General features: G+C 51.4%; 8 protein-coding genes across 8 annotated transcripts; 4 read left to right on the forward strand and 4 right to left on the reverse strand.

Moving 5' to 3' along the window:
- Positions 1–488: 488 nt before the first annotated feature.
- CTAM01_10779 (TPR/MLP1/MLP2-like protein) lies at positions 489–6,914 on the forward strand (the record flags this gene model as incomplete). The annotated part of the gene is made up of 3 exons (XM_060526792.1): positions 489–777; positions 845–6,244; positions 6,298–6,914. 3 exons carry the CDS (start codon positions 489–491, stop codon positions 6,912–6,914), a joined length of 6,306 nt encoding a protein of 2,101 aa, XP_060378580.1.
- A 1,177-nt stretch (positions 6,915–8,091) lies between these two features.
- CTAM01_10780 (P450 monooxygenase) lies at positions 8,092–9,901 on the reverse strand (the record flags this gene model as incomplete). The annotated part of the gene is made up of 4 exons (XM_060526793.1): positions 8,092–9,230; positions 9,303–9,402; positions 9,485–9,604; positions 9,662–9,901. The coding sequence occupies 4 exons, from the start codon at positions 9,899–9,901 to the stop codon at positions 8,092–8,094; spliced, it is 1,599 nt and encodes a 532-aa protein (XP_060378581.1).
- A 1,327-nt stretch (positions 9,902–11,228) lies between these two features.
- CTAM01_10781 (uncharacterized protein) lies at positions 11,229–11,809 on the reverse strand (the record flags this gene model as incomplete). Its single annotated transcript, XM_060526794.1, has 3 exons — positions 11,229–11,327; positions 11,466–11,648; positions 11,756–11,809. 3 exons carry the CDS (start codon positions 11,807–11,809, stop codon positions 11,229–11,231), a joined length of 336 nt encoding a protein of 111 aa, XP_060378582.1.
- Positions 11,810–12,355: 546 nt separating this feature from the next.
- Positions 12,356–13,993, forward strand: CTAM01_10782 (tannase and feruloyl esterase; the record flags this gene model as incomplete). The annotated part of the gene is made up of 1 exon (XM_060526795.1): positions 12,356–13,993. The coding sequence occupies one exon, from the start codon at positions 12,356–12,358 to the stop codon at positions 13,991–13,993; it is 1,638 nt and encodes a 545-aa protein (XP_060378583.1).
- A 1,395-nt stretch (positions 13,994–15,388) lies between these two features.
- CTAM01_10783 (FAD binding domain-containing protein) lies at positions 15,389–17,058 on the forward strand (the record flags this gene model as incomplete). The annotated part of the gene is made up of 4 exons (XM_060526796.1): positions 15,389–15,552; positions 15,597–15,934; positions 15,994–16,190; positions 16,258–17,058. 4 exons carry the CDS (start codon positions 15,389–15,391, stop codon positions 17,056–17,058), a joined length of 1,500 nt encoding a protein of 499 aa, XP_060378584.1.
- A 441-nt stretch (positions 17,059–17,499) lies between these two features.
- On the reverse strand, positions 17,500–19,149 carry CTAM01_10784 (major facilitator superfamily transporter; the record flags this gene model as incomplete). Its single annotated transcript, XM_060526797.1, has 3 exons — positions 17,500–17,784; positions 17,847–18,554; positions 18,610–19,149. The coding sequence occupies 3 exons, from the start codon at positions 19,147–19,149 to the stop codon at positions 17,500–17,502; spliced, it is 1,533 nt and encodes a 510-aa protein (XP_060378585.1).
- Positions 19,150–20,242: 1,093 nt separating this feature from the next.
- On the reverse strand, positions 20,243–22,220 carry CTAM01_10785 (multicopper oxidase; the record flags this gene model as incomplete). The annotated part of the gene is made up of 4 exons (XM_060526798.1): positions 20,243–20,416; positions 20,485–21,387; positions 21,452–21,747; positions 21,815–22,220. 4 exons carry the CDS (start codon positions 22,218–22,220, stop codon positions 20,243–20,245), a joined length of 1,779 nt encoding a protein of 592 aa, XP_060378586.1.
- Positions 22,221–23,340: 1,120 nt separating this feature from the next.
- CTAM01_10786 (uncharacterized protein) lies at positions 23,341–23,975 on the forward strand (the record flags this gene model as incomplete). Its single annotated transcript, XM_060526799.1, has 2 exons — positions 23,341–23,515; positions 23,587–23,975. 2 exons carry the CDS (start codon positions 23,341–23,343, stop codon positions 23,973–23,975), a joined length of 564 nt encoding a protein of 187 aa, XP_060378587.1.
- Positions 23,976–24,266: the final 291 nt, after the last annotated feature.

Raw genomic sequence — 24,266 nt, forward strand, 5'->3', positions numbered from 1 at the left:
GATTGAGCGGAGCTGTTGATGACTCAGCCGGATGATCCTCGGGTGTCGATACAGCTTCCTTCTACAAGGCCCTCTGATTGGCCTAACGAGTACCTTTGTCGCCCGTGGTTGCAGGCAGCTCCCCCCAGCCTTGTACCTGCACTGTGCGTTGGCCAGAAAACATTCGCCTGGTCGCGCTCTTCCCAAAATCTTGCGATCTGCCAATTAGCCGCCAAATCCCACCCAATTCCTTGTTGCTTGGAATCAACTCTTGACCGCCTCTACCAAAATTGGCGGCTCTCGAGAGACTTCTCATCTTCTTCCGTGGGGCTATCCTCCCTGCTTCTGTTTCCATCACGGCAACACCTACCTCAGCCTTCCCGACCGGTGGGGTGTTTGACGCGCGACGCAGCGAGCCCATCGCCAAACAAACCTACCTACATTCCGACCACAAACGACCTCGCAATCCTCTTTCGATGTCCATGACTAGACCCTGAGCTTACAACAATATGGCAGCGGTGGTGGATGTAGGCTATGTGGCCGGCCATCTAGGGCTGTCCGAGTCGACGGTCTCGACAGCCACAACCGACCCGACCCCCGAGCTCGTCGCGAGCCTCCTCGAAGCCGTCATTGCGAAGGCACGCGAGTACGATGAGTTATATGCTCAGAAGCTTCAGGTCGACATCGAGCTCGAAAGCGCACACCACAGCGCCGAATCGAGATGCCAGACATTCAAGGCGACAGCCGACAAGGCCCTGAAGGATGTCGAGGAGATTCGCCAGAAGCTCAAAGAAGAAGGTTTGTACAATGACGAGATTGTTCGATTGGGGTATCAATTTCTGGCTGACTGACTTGACCATGACAGAAACGAAGCGACAAACGGTCGAGAACGAGCTCCAGTCGCTCAAGTCCCGCGGATCCGATCACGACTCCGAGATCACTACTCTCCGCGACCGCGTCGAGTCCCTACAATCTTCCAATCGCGCGAATATGGCTTTGCTTGAGTCTCGAAACGCCCGCGATTCAGAGCTGTCTGAAGAGTTGGCGAAGCAGCACCAGAAGAACGTCCAGCTCCAAAAGGAGATCACGGCTCTGCAGCAGTCGGTTCAGGCTGCTCAGGCCGCTGTGAGTAGCGCAAAGTACCGAGAGGAGTCACTACAACAACAACTCGATCTTGCTCGACGCAATGGCGAATGGTTCGAGACCGAGCTCAAGACCAAGAGCGAAGAAGCTCTCAAGTACCGCCGCGAGAAGGGCGCTCGGATCGCCGAATTACAACGACAAAACGAAGACGCGAAATCTAGTATCGAATCCCTGAAGCGAGGTGAACAACAGCTTCGAGATCGCCTCGACGCAGCTCAAGCCAAGGCGGAAGAGGCCCTCACCAAGGTCCAGCAACAACAGGAAGCATTCGCCCGCAGCGAGGAGAGCTACAAGCACGAGATCGAGAGCAAGCAGCGCGTCGTTGATATGACCAACCAACTTGCCGACAGTCACAAGGCCCGTGTGCAGACCCTGGAGGGCGAGAAGGAAGCCTTGAAGGAGAAGCATGCAAACGAAGTCCGTCGCATACAGCACGAGCTCGAACGCGAGAGGGAGACTTGCCGTGCCCTGGAGGAACGGGTGACTCAGCTTGAGGGCGAGGTCGACGAGCTTCACGCCCGCGTTGAACAAGGACCCCCACCGGGATCTGCACCTCAGACACCCCGTATGAATGGATCCCTTCTCGGAAGGCCTGCCTCGCCTTTTGCTACTCCTGCTTCTGCGCGAAACAAGTCCGCCATCACCGCAACACAGGCTATCGACGAATTGTACAAGGTCAAGGGGCAGATGGCCGGAGAGAAGCGCCGTAATCAACAACTCGCCGAGGAGCTCGACAATATGATTGCTCTGTTGGAAGCCAAGACACCCGAGATCGAGGAGCTCCAGAATGAGGCCGATACCCTGAGGTCCGAAATTACTAGGATGTCCGAACTATCTCAGTCAAGCTTCGAAGAGCGCGACGCAGCAAAGAAGAGCGCGCGAAAGGCTGAGAGTGCCTTGGCCAACGCTCAGGCCGAGTCCAAGATCCTCCGCACACAACTTCGTGACCTCAGTACACAGATCCAGATGTTGGTCTTCAACATGCATGCCCGCGAAAAGGGCTTGGAGCAGCTGACTCGCGAGGAGACGGTCCGCCTGGAGCAACTTTCCCGTGGAGAAATCGCCGAGGGCGCTCTCAACGACATGTCGGATACCCACCAGTTTATTACCCAGAAGTTCGTCGTCTTCAAGGACATTCAGGAGCTGCAAGCCAAGAATCAAGAGCTTCTGAGGGTAACCCGCGAGCTGGCAGAGCAGATGGAGAGCGAAGAGGCTGTTGCCGCCAAGAGCCAGGCTGTGGAAGATCACCAATCGGTTGAGCGACTGCAACAAGAGCTCGCCAACATGATTGAAGAGACCAAGTCCCTGAGATCAACAATGGAGAGCTTCAAGTCCGAGCGCGACATGTTCAGACGTCTCCTTCAGCAAAAGGCCTCTGCCGGCGAGCTCGCTTCTATCCTTGGCTCCGACGACGGCCAGCGCCTCCCCCTCACTAGTATCGAGACTGAGGAAGGTGACGGCCTGTCCCCACAAGCTGCGCTGCGTAATCTGCAAGTCGAATTCGACACTTACCGAAACGACGAGGAATCCGTCCGTCGCTCCTTGCGGGAGCAGATTGACAGGCTTTCAAGCGAGAAGAATTCCCTTCAGGGCGAGGTTGCAAAGATTACCAGCCAGATTACCCTTGCCTCCGAGAGATACGAGATGCTCCACTCCAATTTTGTTGCGCTGCAGAGCGAGAACAAGGAGATTCAGAAGCGCAACCAGACGCTCTCAGAGGACTCCATTAAGCACGAAATCCGAACCCAGCAAGTTGCCGAAGAACTCATCGATGCCAAGGGCTTGCTCGAGAGCGTTCGAAACGAGGCGGCTAACCTCAAGGCAGAGAAGAAGTTATGGAAGGACATCCAGGATCGTCTCAATCAAGACAACGAGAGTCTTGTGCAGGAGAAGACGAGACTCAACAATCTTTTGGCAAGCCAGCAATCCATGCAGAACGAGCGTGACATTTCTGAGTCTGAGTACAGGCGGAAAGCTCAGTCCAAGATCGACAATCTTGAACAAGAGCTGAACAGCACGAAGCGCAAGCTGTCTGATGAAATGGAAGAAGGCAAGAAGCTTCAGCTCAGGAAGGAGTTCGATGCTCGCGAAGCCCAGAAGCGCATCGATGAGCTCTCTACCAGTCTGAGCCAGATTCGCGAGGAGCACGTCGCTGTTAAGACCAGCCGCGACCACCTGCAAGCTCGCGTTGATGAGCTCACCATCGAACTTCGCAATGCGGAAGACAGAGCTGGTCGCCTGGCGCCCCGGCCAACGCCAAGGCCCGGCACGATGGCACCTCCTACCCAGACTGACCAAGACAGCGAGGCCGAGGTTCGCGAGTTAATCAATGAGGTTTCCGACCTCAAGAGGGAGCTTGACATCGCCAAGTCTCAGCTCGAGAATGCCAGGGAACAGACAGAGCAATACAAGCAACTCAGCGAACAAAATGAAGAAGCTCTTACCGAATTCACAACCACCACAGAGCAATTCAGGGAGGAGATGGATGCTGCGTTCGCGGCCAAGGACGCCAAGATTAAGGAGTTGGAGCAGCGTGTTGAAGATCTGTCATCGGAACTCGCTAGCTCCAACAAGGAACTGTCCCACCTCCGCGACTCCCAAGCCGAAGTTGCCCGCAAGTACGAGGATGAGAAGACGATTCTAGACGAGGAAGTGAAGCGTTTGAAGGAAGAAGCGGACCGCCACTCAGAAGCCGCCAAGTTCCACCAACAGGACCTTCGTGCTCAGTCAGAGATCACCGCCAAGGCTCAACAGGACTACGAACACGAACTTGTCAAGCACGCCGAGGCTGCGAAGCTCGTCCAACAGTTGCGCACCGAGTACAACGAGCTCAAGAGCCAGACGGCGACTCTGAGAGCCGAGGCGGAGTCGGCCAAAGTTGCCCTGTCTCAAAGTGAAAGTTCCTGGGAAGAGAGGAAACAGCGAATCGAGCAGGAAATGTCAGAAATCAAGGCTCGCCGCGATGATGTCAACGCACAGAACAAGCTTCTGCACGAGCAGCTGGAGAGCATCACGAAGCAATTCTCTGCGCTCAAGGAGGGTCGCAATGCGGCGGCCGGGGACGCCAACGATAGCGCGGAAACTAGCAGCGACGGTGCAGCCGACGGTCTTCGGGAACTCAACAATTATCTAAGACGGGAGAAGGAGATCTTGGAGGTGCAGTACGACCTCAAGGTGCAGGAATCCAAACGCCTGCAGCAACAGCTCGAATACTCCCAATCCCAGCTCGATGAGGCTCGGTTGAAGCTCGACCAGGAGAGACGCTCACAAGCTGAGAGCGGCCAAGCCTCTATTGCCCACAAGGATCTGATGGATAAACTCAACGAACTCAACCTTTACCGTGAGAGCAGTGCCACCCTCCGCAACGAGCTCGCCCACGCCCGGACGCAAATCTCCGAGAAGAACACCAGGATCGAGGAATTGGAAGGCAAGGTACAGCCTCTGGAGGCTAGGATCGAGGAACTCCAGACTCAAAAGGGCTTCCTCGAGGAAGAAATCAAGCAAGTTCAGGAGGACCGCGACAGGTGGCAGAAGCGAACCGAGGGCATCCTGACAAAGTACGGCCGCGTTGATCCCGCCGAGATGGAGCAACTCAAGCAGACCATCAATGATCTGCAGGCCGAGCGCGACGCTCTCAAAGAGTCTGAAGGCCCTCTGCGAGCAGAGTTCGAGGAGATCAAGCAGACATTGGAGACGGAGAGGACCAATTGGGCGAACGCTCGCCAACGCATGACCGATCAGTTCAAAGAGCGGTCACGTAAGATCACTGGCGAGAAGAATGAGGCAATTGGTGCACGGAACGAGGCGGTCACGGAGAAGGACGCCGCGATTGCTGAGCGTGAACAACTGCAGCAGCAACTCAACTCTATGAACACCGAGCTCGAGACAACAAGACAGAATTTGCAGACGACAACACAGCAGCGTGCGGAGTTTGAGCAGCAAGTCAAGAACTTCCAGCAACAGGTACAAAGGCTACAGCAGGATGCTCAAGCCAACCAATCTAGCGCGCCACCTCCTGCCGCTCAACCCACGACAGACGGGTCTCCACCAGTATCTTCGGAAGTAGTCGCCCAGTTGGAGCAGCAACTCGCCGAGATGCGAACCCAATTGGAAGCCATCTCAGCCCAAAAGACGACCGCCGAGCAGGAGCTTGAGGCCCTGCGATCGCAACTGCAGACAGCCGTCTCCGAGAGAGACCAGGCTGTCGAGGCTGCACAGCAGGCTGCCCAGGCGCAGCTTCAGCCCGCCGCCCAGTCGACGGCGGAGCCTGTTGCCACAAACGGCGCGAGTGGCTTATCCGACACTGAGCGGAAGGCTTTGGAGGAGAAGATTGCTACCGCCGAAGCCAAGGCTACAGAGGCTGACCGCAAGGCGAAGGAGCTCGAAGAGAACATCACCCAGACCATCAAGGAGCGGTCTGATAAGATGCGCAACACACTCAATGAGAAGCTACGCCAGTCTCGCGAGAAGATGGAAGCCGAGTTCGCCACGAGGGTAGAGCAAGAAAAGGTCATTTGGAAGGCTGAGCAGCAAGGCGCCGCACCTGCTAAGCCTGCGGGAGAACAACCGGCTGTGCCTGCGACGCCCATCAAGCAGCAAGACCCGGACGCAGCTCCGGCAACGCCAATGACCGGTACACCTGCTGGTGCTGCGGATCTATCTCAACTCCCCGATGCCGAGATTCGGAAGTTCCTTTCTACCAATGCTACCGTGCGGAACATTATGTCGGGAAATCTTAGAAAGAAACTCGAGGAACAGACTGCCAAGGTCAAGAACGAGACAGAGACGAGTATGAGGGCCGAGTTCGAGCAGAGAATCGCAAACGCTCGCGAGGAAGGTCAGCTGCTGGCACAGAAGAAGTCTGCGCTGCAGATCAACATGAAGGACAATCAGCTCAGAGGTGCCAACGCCAAGATCGAAGTCGTGTCCACGGCCGCAACAAAGACACCTCAAAGACCCGTTGGGGAAGTTTGGGAGGAAGCTAAAGTTGCCAAACCAGCTCCCGCCGCGCCGCAGCAAAGCCCGGCGAAGCTCGCTGGCAACGCACAACCCGCCGCACCCCGTCCTTCGATCTCGGCGCCCTCAGCTGCCACACCAGCCCAAGCTGCTGCCCCGACACCTGGTGAGTTACTCCAAATGAACGTGCAAACTCTACTCTTTCTAACCGTCCTCAAGCCCCACCAGCCTCAACCAACCAAGCACAACCATCAACCGGGGCTGCTACTAGCGGAATCCCTGCGCCGGGCAGTAGCATCCCTCAGAAGAGACAAATACCTACTCCTGGGGATACCAAGCCGGCAGCCAACAATGCTGCAGCGAACCCGTTCGCGGCCGGTGCTGCTAATGGCACTCCGGCCCAGGCCAACCCGTTCTCACAGAGTACACAAGGACAGCAGCAGCAGCAAACACCACAACAGCAACAGAACCCCTTCGCTTCCAGTACACAAGGGGCACCGGCGGGTCAGACCGCACCGCAAGGTCATGGGCTACCGCAACCACCGGCTCAGGCTGCTCCAGGCCAAAGGAGTGGCATCCCTCTTCCAGGACGAGGCGGTGCAGCTGGTCGTGGTCGTGGTGGCGCTTACGCTGCCGGAAATAGGGTGTCAAGCGGAGGTGCAGAGAGAGGTGGTCTAGCAGGACGTGGCGGACGTGGTGGTGGCCGAGGAGGACAAAATGCCGGCTCGTTGAACCCTGGTGCCAACGATTTCCAGCCTGGTAACAAGCGGCCTAGAGGAGATTCCGAGGCCGGCGGAAATGCTGGTGCGAAGCGAGCCAGAGGAGGTGGACACTGAGTCTCGACTGGAGACACGAGCTCATGGGCGATGTGGTAATAGCGGTGGTTATTGCTTTCCAGCTTTCAATCTGTATCGGTATGCAAAAGGGGTGCAAGATGGTTCAAGGAATGGATGAAAACGGGCAGGCCACAACGGTCTGCGAGTGTGTATAACCAGCATATACTCTACAAAATGAATTTTCCTATGTTGAGCAGATGTGTTTTTGTTGCCAGTTGTGTGCTGCTGCAGTTTCACCCTCTTTCATTCTCACGTAAGGACGGCCAAATCTGAACAACACGGCGATATGCCTCATCGATTCGATCGGATACAATGAGCCATCGCATCTGTCGTGGTTCATCAAATTTCCAGAGCCCATGAGTTGAGATACTCCATCATCCCTACCTCACCTACCAGGTAAAAGCAACTTACTTCTACCCATGAGGCAACTCAAAGAGCCCTGGCACAACGAGCTACTCGAATGTATCCTACTCGGACGTATTTTCCTTGTATTCAGGATTTGTAATGTGTTCCGTCAGATAGTCAGACAGTCTGTCAGTCTGTCAGTCTGAAACGGAAAAGAAGGCTAAGCTGGCACGTTTTGCATACCGGACCGTCCACCAACCCTAATTGAGAGCACATCGGCCTGGAAACCGACTACTCGACTCGCGCAAAGGTAAAAAGCTGGTGTCATGGCAGATCTCTTGATCCCGGGACTTCGTCCGGCCCCTCTCAAACAATCTCCAGGACCCGCACCGGAGTCCATAGCAAACAAGCCCTACCCTCCGAAAACGCGGTAACCCTGTCAAAAGACACAACACGTCTAGAGATGGGCCGTGAAAATTATATACACCACCCCGTCCGGTCCAATCCACCAAAGGCTCCATGGACTGATTCCGGCTTGCTCACAACAACACACCAAGCCATTGGATTCTATCCGCCCGGCTAGCTCAATCGGTAGAGCGTGAGACTCTTAATCTCAAGGTTGTGGGTTCGACCCGTAAGTTATAGCTCAATGCCACATGATAATCATGGAACATCATCACTGACTCTGCCTAGCCACGTCGGGCTCAATTCCCGTCAGCGATTGACGCAATCTCTTTTTGCTTTTCTCGACACCTTTGTCCACCTTGTGGTTGAGTAAATTTTGAATCGTTTCTGCTCATTCATGTCTTGCTTCTCGTGTGTTGTCTCTCTCTCACAGCTCAATCTCTGGGGTCCTCGCCCTGCACCCAATAACCGTCCTGGGATCCGGCACAAAGCGACTGACGAACATGCTTGCCGGGGGCTTTCCTTCCACAATCCTCCAATCATAGTTCATGATTAGATGCGCCAACACAATCTTCATCTCGTTGCTGGCAAAGAATCGTCCCGGGCACGCGTGCGTTCCATGGCCAAAGGCGAGGAACTCTGGACTCGTCGAGACAAACTGCCACCGGTTCTCCTGCCCCGGCTCTTCACGCATACGCAGGAACCTGTGGCCGTCGAACTTTTCGGGCTCGGGTCCCCAGAGTGCTGTATCGCGGGTGTTGTGTGTGGCTACGGTGATCAAGGTGCCCTTTGGGAGGTGGGTTCCGTCAGAGAGGGTCATGGCCTCTTCGACTCTGCGGTTCATGATATCTAGAGGGCGTGTAAGCAGGTCGTCGGTCCAAGATCCTCGCGGTAGGACCCGAATGTGCTTACGAGGACCCAATATGTGCAATCGCTGGCTCTCTTTCATACAGCTGTCCATCAACTTCAACTTGAACAGACTGTTCTTGCTCCAACCCCTATCCTCGGTAAAAACCTTGACAATCTCTTCTCTCAGCAGAGTGAAATACTCTGGATACGCCAGTAAATCATGCAATATGGCAGTCACCACAGAAGACGTCGTGTGAATCGCCGCAAATGTGAGAAATAGCTGCCCAGCGACGACATCAAACTCTCGTCCGCGCCGAACATCGTCAATCCATGACAATGAATCCATAGGTCTTTCTTTCTTATCCCTCGCGAGCCTTCGCGCCGCAAGCTCCGGCTCCATAATCTTTCGTGCCTGCGTGATTTGACTTCGCAGGTAGTTCAGCGTCGGCACGAAGCGATGCACCAGTGGGCGGAGAAGGACAGGCCAGGCGCGCAGAGCTCGGCCTGCGCGGAGAATGACACCGGTGAAGTTGATGGAAACTGCTATCCACTCTTTGTCGCGACAGAGACGGTCCCCGAGGAGGATCTTTGCAGATAAGCGTGCAGCAAGTTGAGTGGCCACGGGAAAGAATTTGACTTCTTGCCATTCTTTGCTTGACGGGAGTTGTTCTCTGAGGATGAGAGACGCCTCTTCGCGGAGTCGCTCCGTCAAGTACACTGAGATACCGATCAGCATTGGCGCTTTTGATGTCTTTGCCTGTCTCTCGCTGTTTCGAGGAGCTCACTTACTCAGTTCTTGGTTGAGGTTCTTCCGCATGGCTTCTTGTATGATTTCTCCCCTAAGCCCATCTTGCAGGATATCCAAGCCGGGATACCGCGTGAGCCATTGCTATGACCGCCGAGGTTAGAAGAATCTTGCTCATAGGCCCTGACCTTTGGTCATTTCAAAGTTCCCTATTCTACAGACTTACTCGGTCGATGAATCCGGTGAATGTTAAGCGTTTGTCATTCCGAACTTCGTCGCATAGACTCGGAGGCAGCATCACCAAGGGACCAAACGGGGATATCACTTGAAATGGCCGGCCGTGTGTCTACGAATTCAGGTCAATATCGTGAATTCTCAAAGATTGAAGTCAATTTCAGTATACTTCTTTGAATCCTGCCCGCAAGAGCTCGAAGGCGTTGTTGTTCCATCTTTCTCTCGCCTTCTCATATGACCATTCTCCTCGTTCTTTGCCGATCAATTTGAAGCCCACGTACGGCTTATCTTCGCGGAAATGCCAAGCCAAAAGTCCTACAGCACCGAGAGAAGCGAGTAACAGTGTCGTCAAGGTTCCAAGCTGGTTCCATGGATGGTAGTCAACGAGAGGTTGTAGGAGGATGCCCATGTTGTTCCGGAGATTTGGAAGCCCTGCGATGGTTATCCTAGTCTTGACCGTCTTAGCGTAGCCTGGTAACGCGGGGAAGCTCGGCAGTTGTGCCTCGATGTCAATGAGGATCTTGTGGCTTCAGGTTGCTCTTAGTTCTCTGCCCAAAGTAACTGGTTGTCTGAAGTCAGAAATGGATGGGTGTGCAGCGTTTTTTTTTCCTGCGTGCCGCTGGATGAAGAACACGATGGGGAGATATCAGACCTTGGGATGAAGTGGGATTTCTGTCCTTTATCCTGAATTGCATGCTACATTACTCGGTGTCACAGTATTTTGACTTTGCCATGGTTCGGCCTTTCGAATCCAGCGAGGCCGTGCTGATACACGCTGTGAACTCTATTTTAAGCTGCAGCGGGGGATGAAATCGGATCAGCTGCACGAACCCACAGACCCAGGGGTTCGTTGGAGACTGAAGCTCTTCACGGTGAGATATACCGAGAAGTGAACAAGGACTCCTGATTCACAATGAATACTGACTAGGCCAGAAAGTGTGCCTCGAAAGAGATGTCTGATTACCAGTAACATGCTACGTAGTCCGAGTCTCTGAGTAGTTGATGCTAGATATTAAAGCAATATTACGATTCCGGCTACATGGTACTCATTTGATACATCTCGCGCATGCTTGACCAAAAACACCAACATGATGTATCAAACACTTGTATGAGCTACCCTACACACTGAAAGCCAACTACTAACAGAGATTGTAGCAAGTACTATCCTCATCAGCCAGCAGCCTGCAGACAAAAAGGAGGATAATTATCCAACGTAAGATAATGCACAATCAATGGGCGAAGCAAAAGACAATGTTGAAAGGGACGAGACTCGAACTCGCGCGGGTTGCCCCACCAGGAAACAGATGTTAAGCTGACCTTAACCTGGCGCCATAACCAACTCGGCCACCCTTCCAGGAGCCCAGATTCCACTGGAGCTGTTGTGGATGCGGATAAGTGGCAGGGAAAGCATCTATAATCTCGAGGCATGGGATATTTCTGCTTGTTGTGGGTCTTTCGAGTGATCTAAGCCTATCACGACCCACAAGTAAAAACCGGGACTGGGCAAGAGGTTCCCGTGGAGTACTATAGATCATGATTAGGGATTCATCATGAATGGTGCTCACGAACGGGAGTCTTGAAATGCGAAGATCTAATTCTGGCTCTGGTCTGACAGCAGCAGAGAAGTTACAGCCCGTGACGGCAACTTTATCGCTCTAGGTTGGGTCCATATCATGCACGCCGCCTAGTCCTCTTGAACCCATATCCTCGATGTAAATGTTGACGTCCAAGGCACTCTAGTATGTGTTTTCCGAATAGATCACCTCGCAGCGCAATCGGTTGTAAAACCTGGGAAACCGTGCACTGGTTGCACTCGGTACAGTCAGGATCATTCTCTACCCATACCACAGATATATCAGGCCCTCATGCCAATCTCTTTGGGTTTCTTGGCTATCTTAACCTCCTCTCCAACCAGGTGGTTGTTCTGTCCCACCGGTCCGGCTGTGGAATAGCTCAGATGCAGTGGTAATTACCTCCCTGACGCTAACGGAGTTATCATCCTTGCTTCCAACCAACTTCCTCTCCACCATACTTCCGTCCCCGAATTCAGGCTCGCAAAGTACATGCATCAGGACAGCAGCGCATTGCTGTGGAGTGGGAGTCAGATCATCCGGACGCACTCCGTCACGGCAATACTCGGGATGAAAGATGAGACTCTGCGGACAGCCAGTTCGTTATCGGTATGAGTGAGGGGAAACGAGAGGAAATTGACGTGGTGTGATGTAGGCTCTGTTTTACTCACATAGACTGCTCTAGGACGAACCGCAGCGTTGCGGATACCTGGCGCCTTTCTGAGGCCACCAAGGCTTATAACCATGCTTAAGATTGCAGCGTTGTAGCTTTGCTGGAAAAGCACATCGGCGTGTGCGTTGACTGCACATAATTCTGAGCTGAAACTCAATCTAAGGCTTTCTATCCTTTCTTTCTTCCTTCCTTTTATCTTTTTAAAAAGAAACTCAAAAAAAACTTGATACTGCAACGTAACTATATATACCTTGAGGTAAAGCAAGATCAAATTCAGTACTTACAGTGGATCAGTAATGAGCCAATGAAGAATAATAAGAATGAGGGGAAAAGTAGAGACCAAAGCCAGGGCTCAAGACAGGGACCACGTGAGAGAATGAGTTCTGAGGTGCTCAAGGAAGAGGGGAGAAATGAGGGAAGCCACGCAGCTGCCAAGAACGACGTCAAATTAACCAGACTCCTTAAAGTCGGCATCGGTGCCAGGATGGTACCGATCGGGTGTTTTGACCACCGCAACGGCGAGCTCCGATTTGCAAATCACAGCCTCACGGGCATCAAGTCAAGTTACTTGGCTCTGAGAGCATAAGTATATATATACGACTCTAATCAAAGGTTTGTAATGAAGACATATCACTCCTTCACAGCAAACCTCTTCTTCTTCTCCGGTTACAACATGATCAACCTCTATTTCCTACTCCTTACTGGATTCTCATTTGCCCATTGTCAGGCTCGAAATCTTGACATTTCCCGTTGCTCCCTCGAATCGATCACAGAGGTTTTACCTCCTGGTGTATCCATCAACTATGTCAACTTTGTCGCCGAGAATGGTACTTTTGGCGACAAAGCAGCCGTTGGAAATGCTACTGCGTTGCCACAAGGATGCGCAGTCGGTGTCAATCTCATCTCATCTGCTACTTCCTCCTACAACTTCGCCCTTTACATGCCCACCAATTGGAACTCACGATTCATGGCCACTGGTAACGGCGGCTTTGGCGGGTTTACCAACTGGGCATACATGGGAATGTTCTCTCAGTACGGGTTTGCATCCATGTCAACCGATACAGGACACATCTCTGGGTTCGGTGACACCTCTTGGGCCCTGAACAATCCAGAGGCCATGATCGACTGGGGATATCGTGCAATGCACGGCTCAGTTGTTGTGGCCAAGGCGGTCCTAACTGCGTACTATGGATCTGTACCGGATTATTCCTATTACGTTGCCTGCTCAACTGGAGGCCGCCAAGGTCTTAAGGAGGTGCAGGAATTTCCCGAGGACTTTGACGGCGTTCTTGTGAACGCGCCAGCTTGGTGGACAACCCGCCTTGGTGCAGCAGGCGTGCAGAGAGGCATTCTCAACTTGCCATCTGATGATCCGAAGCACATTCCAGTCTCTCTGCTGCAGCTCATCTTGACTGAGATGATCAAGCAATGTGATCCACAGGACGGGATCACGGACTCCATCGTTATGGATCCTTACGCCTGCGACTTCCGCCCTGAAGCCATGCTCTGCACCTCAACAAACAACAACGCCTCAAGCTGCTTGACGCCGCAGCAGATCAATACTCTCCGCCAGTTGACAAGCGATTATGTCGACGTTGATCAAACTTTTGTATTTCCCAAGCCATCACTGGGGTCAAGTCTTGCGTTTGTAGCGAGCGGCACGGAGGAGCCATCTGCGATCGGCTTACAATACGTCATCAACATGGTGGTGAACGACACAGACTGGGACTGGCGAAGTTTCGACTTCAACACCGTGAAGCTGATTGATACCATTGACCCCGGCAACTCGACTGCCGATAAATACGATCTATCTGCTTTCAAGAACCGCGGTGGCAAGCTGATCCATCTTCATGGCCTTGCAGATGACACAATCAGCAGCGGGGCAAGCATATACTTTTACGAGGAAGTTTACAAAGCTATGCAGATCAGTCTTGACGAATTTTACCGTATGTTTCTGGTTCCGGGTCTTTTTCATTGTACTGGTAGCACCGCCGCGCCCTGGTACACCGGTATTTCGACGATTGGCGGAGCTACCCATGGCGTGCCGGGCAGCGACGATGCCGACCATAACGGAATTTATGCCATCATGCGATGGGTTGAAGAGGGTATTGCACCTCAGAAGTTGGTGGCTACAAAATACCATGAAGACAATGTCCTTCGAGGAATAGCCAGACAGAGACCTATTTGTCCTTACCCTCTCAAGGCTCGTTACGTTACCGGCGAAATTGATTTGGCAGACAGCTGGGAGTGCGCCTAGAAAGGATCGTTGGATTCCACAGACGGCGATATCAACAACACGGAGATGCGTTTTCTTTCTCTTTTTTTTTTTTTGGATGGTATCGCATGGGACCTAATCATGTACAGTCCGAAAATATTCGTGGTATTTTGGCGGATCCGGAATTTGGACACCACTTCTGTATTGGACTAAAGGTAATTGGACGTAAATTAGAGGCGAGGTCACTGTTTATTAGTGCTGCTACCTTCGAATTGGTTATCGTGAGTGGACGCCAATAATGGACATATCTTTGTCTGGTACACCTGCAGCAGTAAGCGGAGAAGCACGTTATTGAATCAATATAGCCAAAGATTCCCCCAGGCGACTACACCGAGGGGCCATCGCTATCATTACGTATGGTCAGCTCGCTAATTCTCAAGAAACATGGCCTCTCATCTAGGTATCCTACATGAATAAGCCTGCAGCATCCTTTGTGATTTTCGCTAGGCCGCGACTCCGACTTCCGCATGCACTGCGGTGAATAGCTCAACAATCGAAGCATTCATTGGGCCATGTCACACAGTCACGCAGCACACCACCAGCGGATCCACACACAGGGTAGGTAGGTGGCTTCAGACCACCTGCGTTGCAACACTCCCCCACGCCTATTGATGTCTATTGATTCTTGATGCCCAAGGTGGCCACCAATGTATCAGCGTCCTATCACCTTCTAGAAGATCACAGGTTCACCTGCAGGAGGGCAGAGGAAGGTTTTGTACTTTGCAGTGGATGGAGACAAAATCCATTACACCAGGCATTGACGAATGATCGATGTTGCCAGCGAAGGAATAAATAACGACTGCTCCTATCAGCTACCCACACCTTTCAATAGTCTGAGTAGAATGCCACTCGCTTAGGGTCAGCTTTCATGTGGAGCTGAAACTTGAGTACAGCGATGTTCCCTCAACATTTGGCTTTTCATCGCGAGGTTGTGTGGACTTCCGAAAAGCACGAGTACGCGAAAAGTCACAGCCGAAAATACGAAACTCTGAGCCTTTGAACAATCACCAGCATCGTTGTACCTAGCAGCCTGCCGATGTGATTTCCTATTGTAGTCGATGTGGCTGGATAAGAAGGTGTGTGATTGTCAGCACTTATGCGACCGTATCGTCTGATCCACTTGACAAGCGATGCCATCTAAAGCAGCATCGTGGCGCCCAATTTCTACATTTACGGAAGGTGTCCAACTTGACAGCAATCGCATCTCAGAAATTTTGATTGGTACATGCAGAGGGAAGACCCATCTGACCTCAGCTGTGCTTGTTACATGATGTGTCTAGAGTATTTACATTAAATAGGCCTCTCGTGCCCCTCCTCCAGACTACGCTCGCAAGACTTTTGCATCACTGACTTTGAACTCTTGTCATCCTGCCCGTCATGAACATTGATTCATCAAGGCTATTGACGCTCTTCGTGTGTTTAGGGTTGGCAATATGCGTTGAGTCTCTATCTGCGACGTGTCAACAGCTATCCGCATCGACGAAGATCCAACAATACCAGGGGATTGAGATAGAGTACACCCAGGAACAACAAAACTATTGGTAGGCTCATTGATCCAGCGCTGAATTATTTTAACCGCCAGTAGGTCGACTGCTTGCAGCAACCTGAAGCCAGACTGTATCCTGGTTCCAACGAGTGCTACAGAAGTTTCAGCTATTGTCACTGCCCTGCTTAATAACAAAGAGCAGTTTGCTGTTAAGTCGGGAGGACACAACCCGAACAATTACTTTGCAAGCGTGCAAGGTGGCCCTTTGATCTCTACAAAAGGGCTAAAGGAAGTCGTGTACCACAAGGAGAATAATACGGTCAGCGTCGGTCCCGGAAACAAATGGGAAGAGGTTCACGAAGCTCTCGAGGGAACTGGAGTGACTGTCGTTGGGGGCCGCATCGGGAATGTCGGCGTGGGTGGCTATCTTCTAGGAGGTATCTTGATGTTCAACTTCGGCGCCTGCATGGAATGAGGTATCTAACGTTCTTCAAAGGGGGGCTCAGTTTTCTCAGCACCCAATACGGCTGGGCATCGAACAACATAGTGTCAGCGGAGATGGTACTTGCAAATGGATCGGTAGTGACCGCTTCCAATACTTCCAATCCGGACCTTCTTGCTGCCATAAAAGGAGGTGGCAATGCGTACGGAATCGTAACAAGGTATAACTTGCAAGCGCATGCAATAGGACAGGTAAGTGCTGTGGTCCCTCAACCAGCGACTTCCCATTGGCGACAGAATCTGCTAATACAAGGGGCAGATATGGGGCGGAAACTTGGTATTTGGCGGCGACAAAACAGATGAGATACTCGCGGCGATTCGAAACTTTACTGAGAATTATCATGATCCAAAGGCAGCCATCATCGCAACTTCAGAGTTGACTGTATTGAACAGCGTCAACATCTGGATCTTCTTTCTGTTCTACGACGGACCACAGCCTCCATCTGGAGTATTTGACGAATTCTTGGATATCCAATCGTCGCTCAACACTTGTAAGACGAGGTCCTACACCGACTTGCTCAAAGCGAACAACGTCTTCGTCTTGAAAGGTAGTGTTTACACTATCGCTACGGAGACGACACCTCTTCCGCCAGCTGCAGCAGGCGCAAAGGTGATGCGATCTTACTATGACCATTGGTACAACACGTCAGCTGTAAAGTCAGGAGTAGCTGGGATCATTGCCTCGATGGCTTTTCAGCCCATACCGAAGTCACTAGCCCGGGTCAGCCGAGAGAGAGGTGGCGATCTGCTGGATCTTGATGATGGGTTCGACAGAATCATCTTCGAGTTTGATTACTCCTACTTGTTTCAACTGGATGACGCTGCAGTTGATGATACCATGGTCAAATTGTATACTGGTATGAAGTCTCGTGTTGATGGATTTGTCCAAGACGGCACTCTTCCAGACGCCTACAGGCCCCTGTTCATGAACGATGGATACTTTCGACAAGACTACTGGGGAAGATTGAAGCCAGAGAAGAGAGAGTTGGCGGAAAGAGTGCGGGCTTCGGTTGATCCAGAGGGCCTGTTCCATAACAGGACCGGGGGATTCAAACTCTAAGTCCAAACCATCCATATTCCAAGTATACAGGATTTAACCCGCGTATTTCCGTGGTTAGCTTTGGTAATTGATTAAATTGCGTGATGTTAGGCCGAACTTATGTACTCACACCCAGCTTCTCATGAGCGAATCATTGACACCTCATCGCCTCGGATTCTCTTGAGTCTTGGCATCTACCAAAAGGCCAATATAAAGTATAGATCAAATGACCTTTCCAGAAGACGTTGGGCAGGCTAGGAAGTTACGTAAGAGCTCGTCGTATTACGACACAAACTTCCTCCTGTGAAAGCTCTGGCTTAAAGTAAATGCGCATGCAGAAGGCTGCTTGATATTCAAAGGTTCTCTGCAAACTCTGCATGTAAATTTCCAAACGCAGATATGCCTCCAGAGCCTCGTGCCGTCGTCTTAACTACATCAGTCATTGTCAAGATAAAGATAACCTCAAAGGGTGTATCTAAACTCCTTGTTCATACAATCAGTCATATCGCTGAACTCGACATCCTTCAAGTGGCTAAGCTCTCCTGCTTGAACAAATTTATCCCGTCGCTTATTTTCCCATATGTAATAGTACCTTAGCATCAACGTGAACATCATCGCCAACCCGCAGGTTACGATGATTGCTGTTTTGGCTGGGAGGTATCCGGGCGCAGACTCAGCCGTGAATGTCAAGGGTCCGATAATGTTACCAACACAGAAACAGATGAGCAAAGTGGCGTTCATGGTGACCTACGCTCTCCCGCATTAGTTCTGGATTAACAGAAAGACTGTCGAGAAAAAGTCCCACGTACCTTCTTGGTGTGACCGGCGTAGTTGGCACCAACAAGAGAATATAACAAAGGCAAAGTTGCCCCAATACAATTCGTCATATAGTTTCCAATCAGTTTACCAGCTTTACTGTCCTCTGGTAGGAAAGCCATCAGCGCAGCTCCGATGACACCGGGTATCAGAAGGCAAATAATGTTGATAGCTCTTTGATTGAATCTCCCTGCCACGTTGGTAGCCGCTAGAATCGAGACGATACTGACTGCACCTGAAGGGATAGATAGAAGTGCAGTCTCCTTAGATGTGTACCCAAACCCCTTGATAATGGTGGCCTGAAACGAGGAGACGGCTCCATTGGGCACATTTGAAGCAATGGTGATGAGCGCCAAAAGATAGGTTTGTGGGTCTGTGAAACACTCGATCGCCTGCTCGCGCTTGAATCGCTTGTTTTCGATGCCAGTCTGGTTGCTTCTTAATCGCTCGATAGACCAAATTTTCTCCTCGCGGGAGAGGAAGCGTGCGCTCATCGGATTATCCGGAAGAATCAGAATTACCGTGATACCGATAGCAATGGTGATCAAGCCGCAGATGAGAAACATGATCTGCCATGAGGTAAAGCCGGAGCTGTGGTAGTGCTGAAAACCGAAAGAAATGAGGGAGCCGACGATGGTGCCGCCACCAGTGCCGAGATACCAGATGCCCATCCTAGGAGGCTGTTCTTGACGTTTGTACCACTGTAGACGAAGCATTAGGAGCATTCAAGGACGTGAACATACGACGAAAACTGACCATGGTCGTAATGACGATGAGTGAAGGGGCAACAGCACTCTCAAAAACGCCTAGAAGGACTCTCGTCACAACTAGCCCGGCCCAGTTGTGGCAGGCTGATGTAGTTGCCAACACCGTACCCCACATGCAGACCATAATCCCAATGTATTTTGCCGTTGGGAATCTCTGCATGCCCCAAGCGTGAGGGAACTCGAATGCTAGATAGCTGACGTAGAATATCATGGCCAGTTGGGAGTATTGATCGCCAGTGATATTCGTGTCGCTCTGCAGCCCCATGACGTTCGCGTAGTTGATCAAGGTTTTGTCAAGATACTGGAGAATGTAACACGCAAACATGAGGGGAACGATTCGCCAGTCAATCTTGCGCTTTAAGAGGCGCTCATCCTCCGCTGTCATAGGTGTGACATCCCCGCCGTCTCGAAGAAATTCCAGCGCAGCATCAGCGTTCTTGATGTCCCTGACCTCTCCGACCAATACTTCAGACTGACCACCACCAAAGCGTGTGGCCTTTTCGACATCGATCTTTCCGTCGGAGCTCATGGTGATGGCGTGAGGAGACGCGGCTGGAACTTCTGGCTGTAGCAATAGTAGGGACGAGTGGCTCTGCCATCGTTATATGGGACTGCCCGTCGGAGCGCCTCTACTGATATCACGGCTGTCTATGACGCACCTATATCTAATGGGGTGTAAGGATCGCGTGGAGATGTTAAGCATGTTGGAGAACATCCCCATTCGCGCCCTCGATAAGTATGTGGCGATCGTCAGGCCGTTGCTGTTCAGACGAATCAAATGCTGCGTTGCGCCGAGAACCATGCCATTGCAGGAAGGTGACTGGGGTGTTGGTTGGGCCCGGTAGTCGTTATCTCTCAGTCCGGAAAAAAAGGACCCGAAGATATCATCTTATTCCCGATCGTGGTGCGGCAAAACACGTCTGAATGCCGGTACAGCCATCCTATCATTATCTTGTTCAGCTGATAGCGCAGCGCTGCAGTTGAGGGGTTGCGGGGAATGCTCGGTGTCGGCACTGAAGACCTGAAGCAGGAAGAGTTGTTCGCTAGGCCTCGTACTGGAGCTAGCCGATGGCGGAACAACACAGTTGCTTGTGAGATGTCTTAAGCTTACTTGTGTCCATACTAGGAACAGGCGACCAAGTCATGTTATCAAACAAGTATTGGCGCAGAGTTGTTCTGCATGATAGTGATATCTTGAGATATGTTATCAGGCTGCAGATGTAAGTATCCAAGAGGCGGCAGCCCACTTCGTGCTGATAAATGCTCACTTAGCTTCACTCGAGAGTTAGTTAGTAATATTTTGTAATGGACACTACCCCACGTTGGCCCATGACACTACTTTCTATACATCCGTCACGCTTCTTGGTCCTGTTGATCATAAGTAACGAAGGCATCGGATCTCAACTGAAGTATCGAGCGTGCGGTTCTGGTACATGGGAGTGGGGCAAATTCCTCAAGCGAGGCCATGACAACCGACACGTAGTCCAAGCCTTATAGATAGGTGCTTGAGTGAAAAGTTTCAATTACATTATGGAACGTTTTCTGCCCTCTCTGCCCGTTGTATTATGGACCTTTATGACCCTTGAGCACGCATAATCATTCGATATTACTAGCCTCAAGCCTTAGACACCGGAATCATATTGATTCAAGTCAGACTGGACTACGTAGTTCATCCAGTTGGTGCAGGTCTGGTTCAGCACATCCGTGTCATAGGTGATCTCCGACTCTCGCTCAACGATTTGCACGGCAAAACCCTCCGAGGTGTGCCAAGCAATGTGGCAGTGCATCAACCAAGCCTAAATCGGACGGCAGTCAGTGGTCTGAAGATCTGGAGGCAATTTAATGTGATCGAAGAGGTACTTACACCAGGGTTATTCGTCTTGAATGCGATGACCAAATATCCACTGCCTGGCATCATAGCTACGTCTCTTCTGGGAGCGTTTACCAAGGTCAGACGATCGGTCTGAGTGCTGTCAAAGTTACCGTAACCAGAGTCGAGAACCCAGAAGTCGTGGCCGTGAAGGTGCATGGGATGGTCCTGAGCAAAAGGCGAGTGAATGACCATGTACACCCACTTGTCAGCGTCAGGCAGGTGGATAACGTTTTGCTTGGTGAGCCAAGTAGAGTTCTTTTGCGAGATTTGCATGGCGGTGGGGTACTCCCATTGGGTATGCATGGAAGTCTTGTTCATCGTCCACAGGAGGGCGTTGTCTGTGACTTCAACGGCAACCTTCTCATCTGCGCTGATGTAAGTGTCAGACGCGTTGATGGCGAGGTAAGGCACAAGGTTGGAGGATGCCTCATCCAAGCATGAGTCAGTGTAACTGTAAGCCGAGGTCGTGGGATCCGAGGTGGAAGAGTTGGAGTAACGAATGATACCCTTGACATCGTCAACAGCATCAGACTCGGAGCAGGACTCTTGTGCAATGGATCGCAGCCAGAAGTCGCCGTCGGTCAGGTCCTTAGCCTCCACAATGATGTCGTAGCGCTGGCCCATACCAATGCTCAATTGCGTGGCGTTGTACGGGACGATGGGGACAAAATCTGTTGCGATAATCTCCATGGTATGATTGTCGATCATGAAACGGAAGTGATTATCTGCGGCGGCGTTGACTAGGCGAAGGCGGTACCTAGTTCCGGGTTCGAAAATTGTTTCGAATCTAGAGCCCATGGTGTCGTTGAAGGTGTTGGTGCCGTTGATCAGACCGTTGACTACTGTGGGGGGACCTCCCGTAGCAGCTTTGGTAACGAGTTCATCTGCCGTTTGCTGGATGGAAAAGTCAATCAAAAGTTCTTGAGTTCTTGCCAAACAGTCCAAGCATTCAACTCACGTGATACCAGTCGTTGAGGAAGAGATGACCTAAGTCGACGTCGTAATTTGCCGAAGCCGGTCCGTTGATAGTGATGCCACCAAAGACTCCATCCCATGCTTGAACGTAGAAGTGAGAGTGATACCAACCGGTGCCGTACTCAACAGCTCGCCATTTGTAGGTGTAAGTGTCGTTGGGGGCAATGGGGCACTGGGTGATACTAGGGACACCATCCATTTGATCCGTCCAATTCTGTCTGATGCCATGGAAGTGAAGACCGGTACCGTTTGTCTGAAGCGAGTTTTTCAGGTGGACAACTGTAAAAATTCAGTGTTAGCCCCTCGAATCAAGATCAGGCTTGTGTCCCTTTATGTGATTACGTACCAACAGTGTCACCCCAGTCAGCAATAATGGTTGGGCCGGGGAAGGATCCGTTGATGAGCTGAACTGGCATCTCGTATCCATCTGGAGCGGCTGTGCCATTCTCAACATTGAACCAATATTCTCTCACTACGCCTGTATCCGGGACCTCATCGTAGTAGTTTGTAGATAGGTCGAAACCTTCAGTCCAGCAAGCTCTGTTCGAAGGACTGTTGACGCACGTGGCACCGGAGCCAGGCGAACCAGACGAGGCAGATGAACTAGGCGAGCTTGAACTGGCAACAGCCTCGATGACTGGGGATACGTCAGCAGAATCACCGGCGGTCTGGTGTCTGTTTGATGTACAAGCCGCAGTGGCACCAGTAACGACAGCTACTGCCCAAGTGGCGAGAAGCTTCCCGCAAACCATTGTGATATCAAGTAAGAAACAACGAAAGACTATTAGCCCACAGCCGAGTGAGAAACGAGTGTTGAAGTCAACGATTAAAGAAAAGAAGTGGTTGAGAAAACACAACGAAATCTGCCCCGTCTGCTGGTCTCATTTATATCCTTTTAGGTTTCGATGGTCACTGAGAAGTTGGGGACAACTCTAAATATTTGATGTCTCCATCCCTCTCTTCGCAATTCTTTGGACAATTGAACCACTCCGCCTTTCATGATGCGGGATGTGGGCTTTGGTGATGAACAACAAAAACGGATTTTGCCGTCGGTTTGGGCGTCTTGCGGAGCAAGATGACTGTCGTCTTGTGGGTGCAAACAGAGTTTCTGCCTCGCAGAGACTAAGTTGTCCCACATAGTACGGTGATTCCGCACCGGGATAACCTCCTCAGCCCAGCAGGCCGCGATAGATTACACGTCGACTACACGTCAAACCTGCCAGTGAAGTGAGAAGAAAGCCTGCATCGGTGGGGCTGTGAGGACGGGTCAGATGGGGATATCTATTTCCAGAGTGGCCGTGGGCATTATGGTTGATTCACCGTTAAATGAGATGCGGGTGGTGATGGATCTAGCCACTCACCTTAAGCCATGCAATAAGGCTGACCTGCACCCGCAACGTTGGAAGAATGACAGCCGCAACAGAACTTCAGATGGAGGATCCCGGAACGGCCCCATTTCTCCAGGGGTAAAAACATCAGAGCCTTCCTAGTCAGGAATAAACCCACAACTTTGACAGCTCTGACTTGTTTATTTTGCTGTCTGTGCTTCCCGAGGGTGGGCTTCGATTGCGTTTACGAGCTCGGAACTGCCCCTCTTTGCCAAAAGAACCAACGACGATCACCGGGCAAGCGGCATCTCAAAATCGGCAATGTGGGGGGCAATGCTTAGCATCTCCTTGTGGGTTGGGTGTAAGTGGTAAACTCCGCGGTCTTTAAGGATTACGCCAACCTGGAAAGTCTCTGTTGTGTGAATCGACATCTATGTGCTCCGCGTTCTTCGTTGCTGGATTTCTGACTTAACCCGGCCGCATTCCTGTCCCCTCAGCCCCGATCTTGCCAAAGGCTCTTACCTTTAGTTCAGTCGTTACCAAAATGCATTTGTCCAAGGTCGGAGTTCTCGCTCTCCTGCAGGCCGGTCTCATCTGTGCCTCAGCCATCTCTCCCTCGTGGAACGTCAATGTCAAGCGAAAGGCCGAAACAAACGCAACACTTTACGCTTACGGAACGAACTCATCTTCATGGCCTATTGCTTATGGATTGGATGACGGTATGTATTCCAGTCATCCGTATAAATCAAGTTTTGGGGTAACAACAAGCGTTGCTGACTTCACCACACAGGATATCTGTACATCACTCAGACCCCTGACGATGCCAATGCCAACCTAGTCCCGATCACTTGGGATCTTCCGTCCATCACGGGTGAGAACTGGAAGGTCAATGGCACGTTCGTGAACGGAACATCTGCTGGCTCTTTGACCATCACCGACAGCGAAGATAATGCAATGGGTCTTACTCAAATCCCTCAGGCAGTCACTGTTAACCAAACTACCTATGGGTGGGCGCTTTTTGCGACACAGCTGGTGTACAACAATAACTCACAGCTGGAAGCGCAATTCTGGGCGAAGCCATCTGAATGGGAAGACACCTATCTTCTGTTCTGGAACGCAGACGACCTCGTTTCCACCGGAAGTTTCCCTGTGGTCGTCAAAGGGGTCGAAAATTCCTAGAGTACGCATCGTCTGTTATTTGTTAGCGAAGGCTATCCAAATTCGCTATAATGCGTCTTTTCTCAAGATGGTGTAGGGCAAGTTGGTTGATGGACTTAATTTTCGTGCTGTGAAAAGTCGTAATTACATCAACTATTTTCAGAGAAAGGAGCTAGAATATCTATTTCCGTCCAGAAATCTATTGTCATCAGTTGGAGTTGAGTCTACCTAGGTGCAAAGACACTATGTGAGCACCTCATGCATTGTTAAACGAGGATGCTAAACCTTCGAAGATACCAATTCCTACATTCA

This window comes from Colletotrichum tamarilloi (genome assembly GCF_030869305.1).
Source record: "Colletotrichum tamarilloi strain Tom-12 chromosome Unknown Scaffold_52.1, whole genome shotgun sequence".
In the NCBI taxonomy this organism is placed as follows: domain Eukaryota; kingdom Fungi; phylum Ascomycota; class Sordariomycetes; order Glomerellales; family Glomerellaceae; genus Colletotrichum; species Colletotrichum tamarilloi.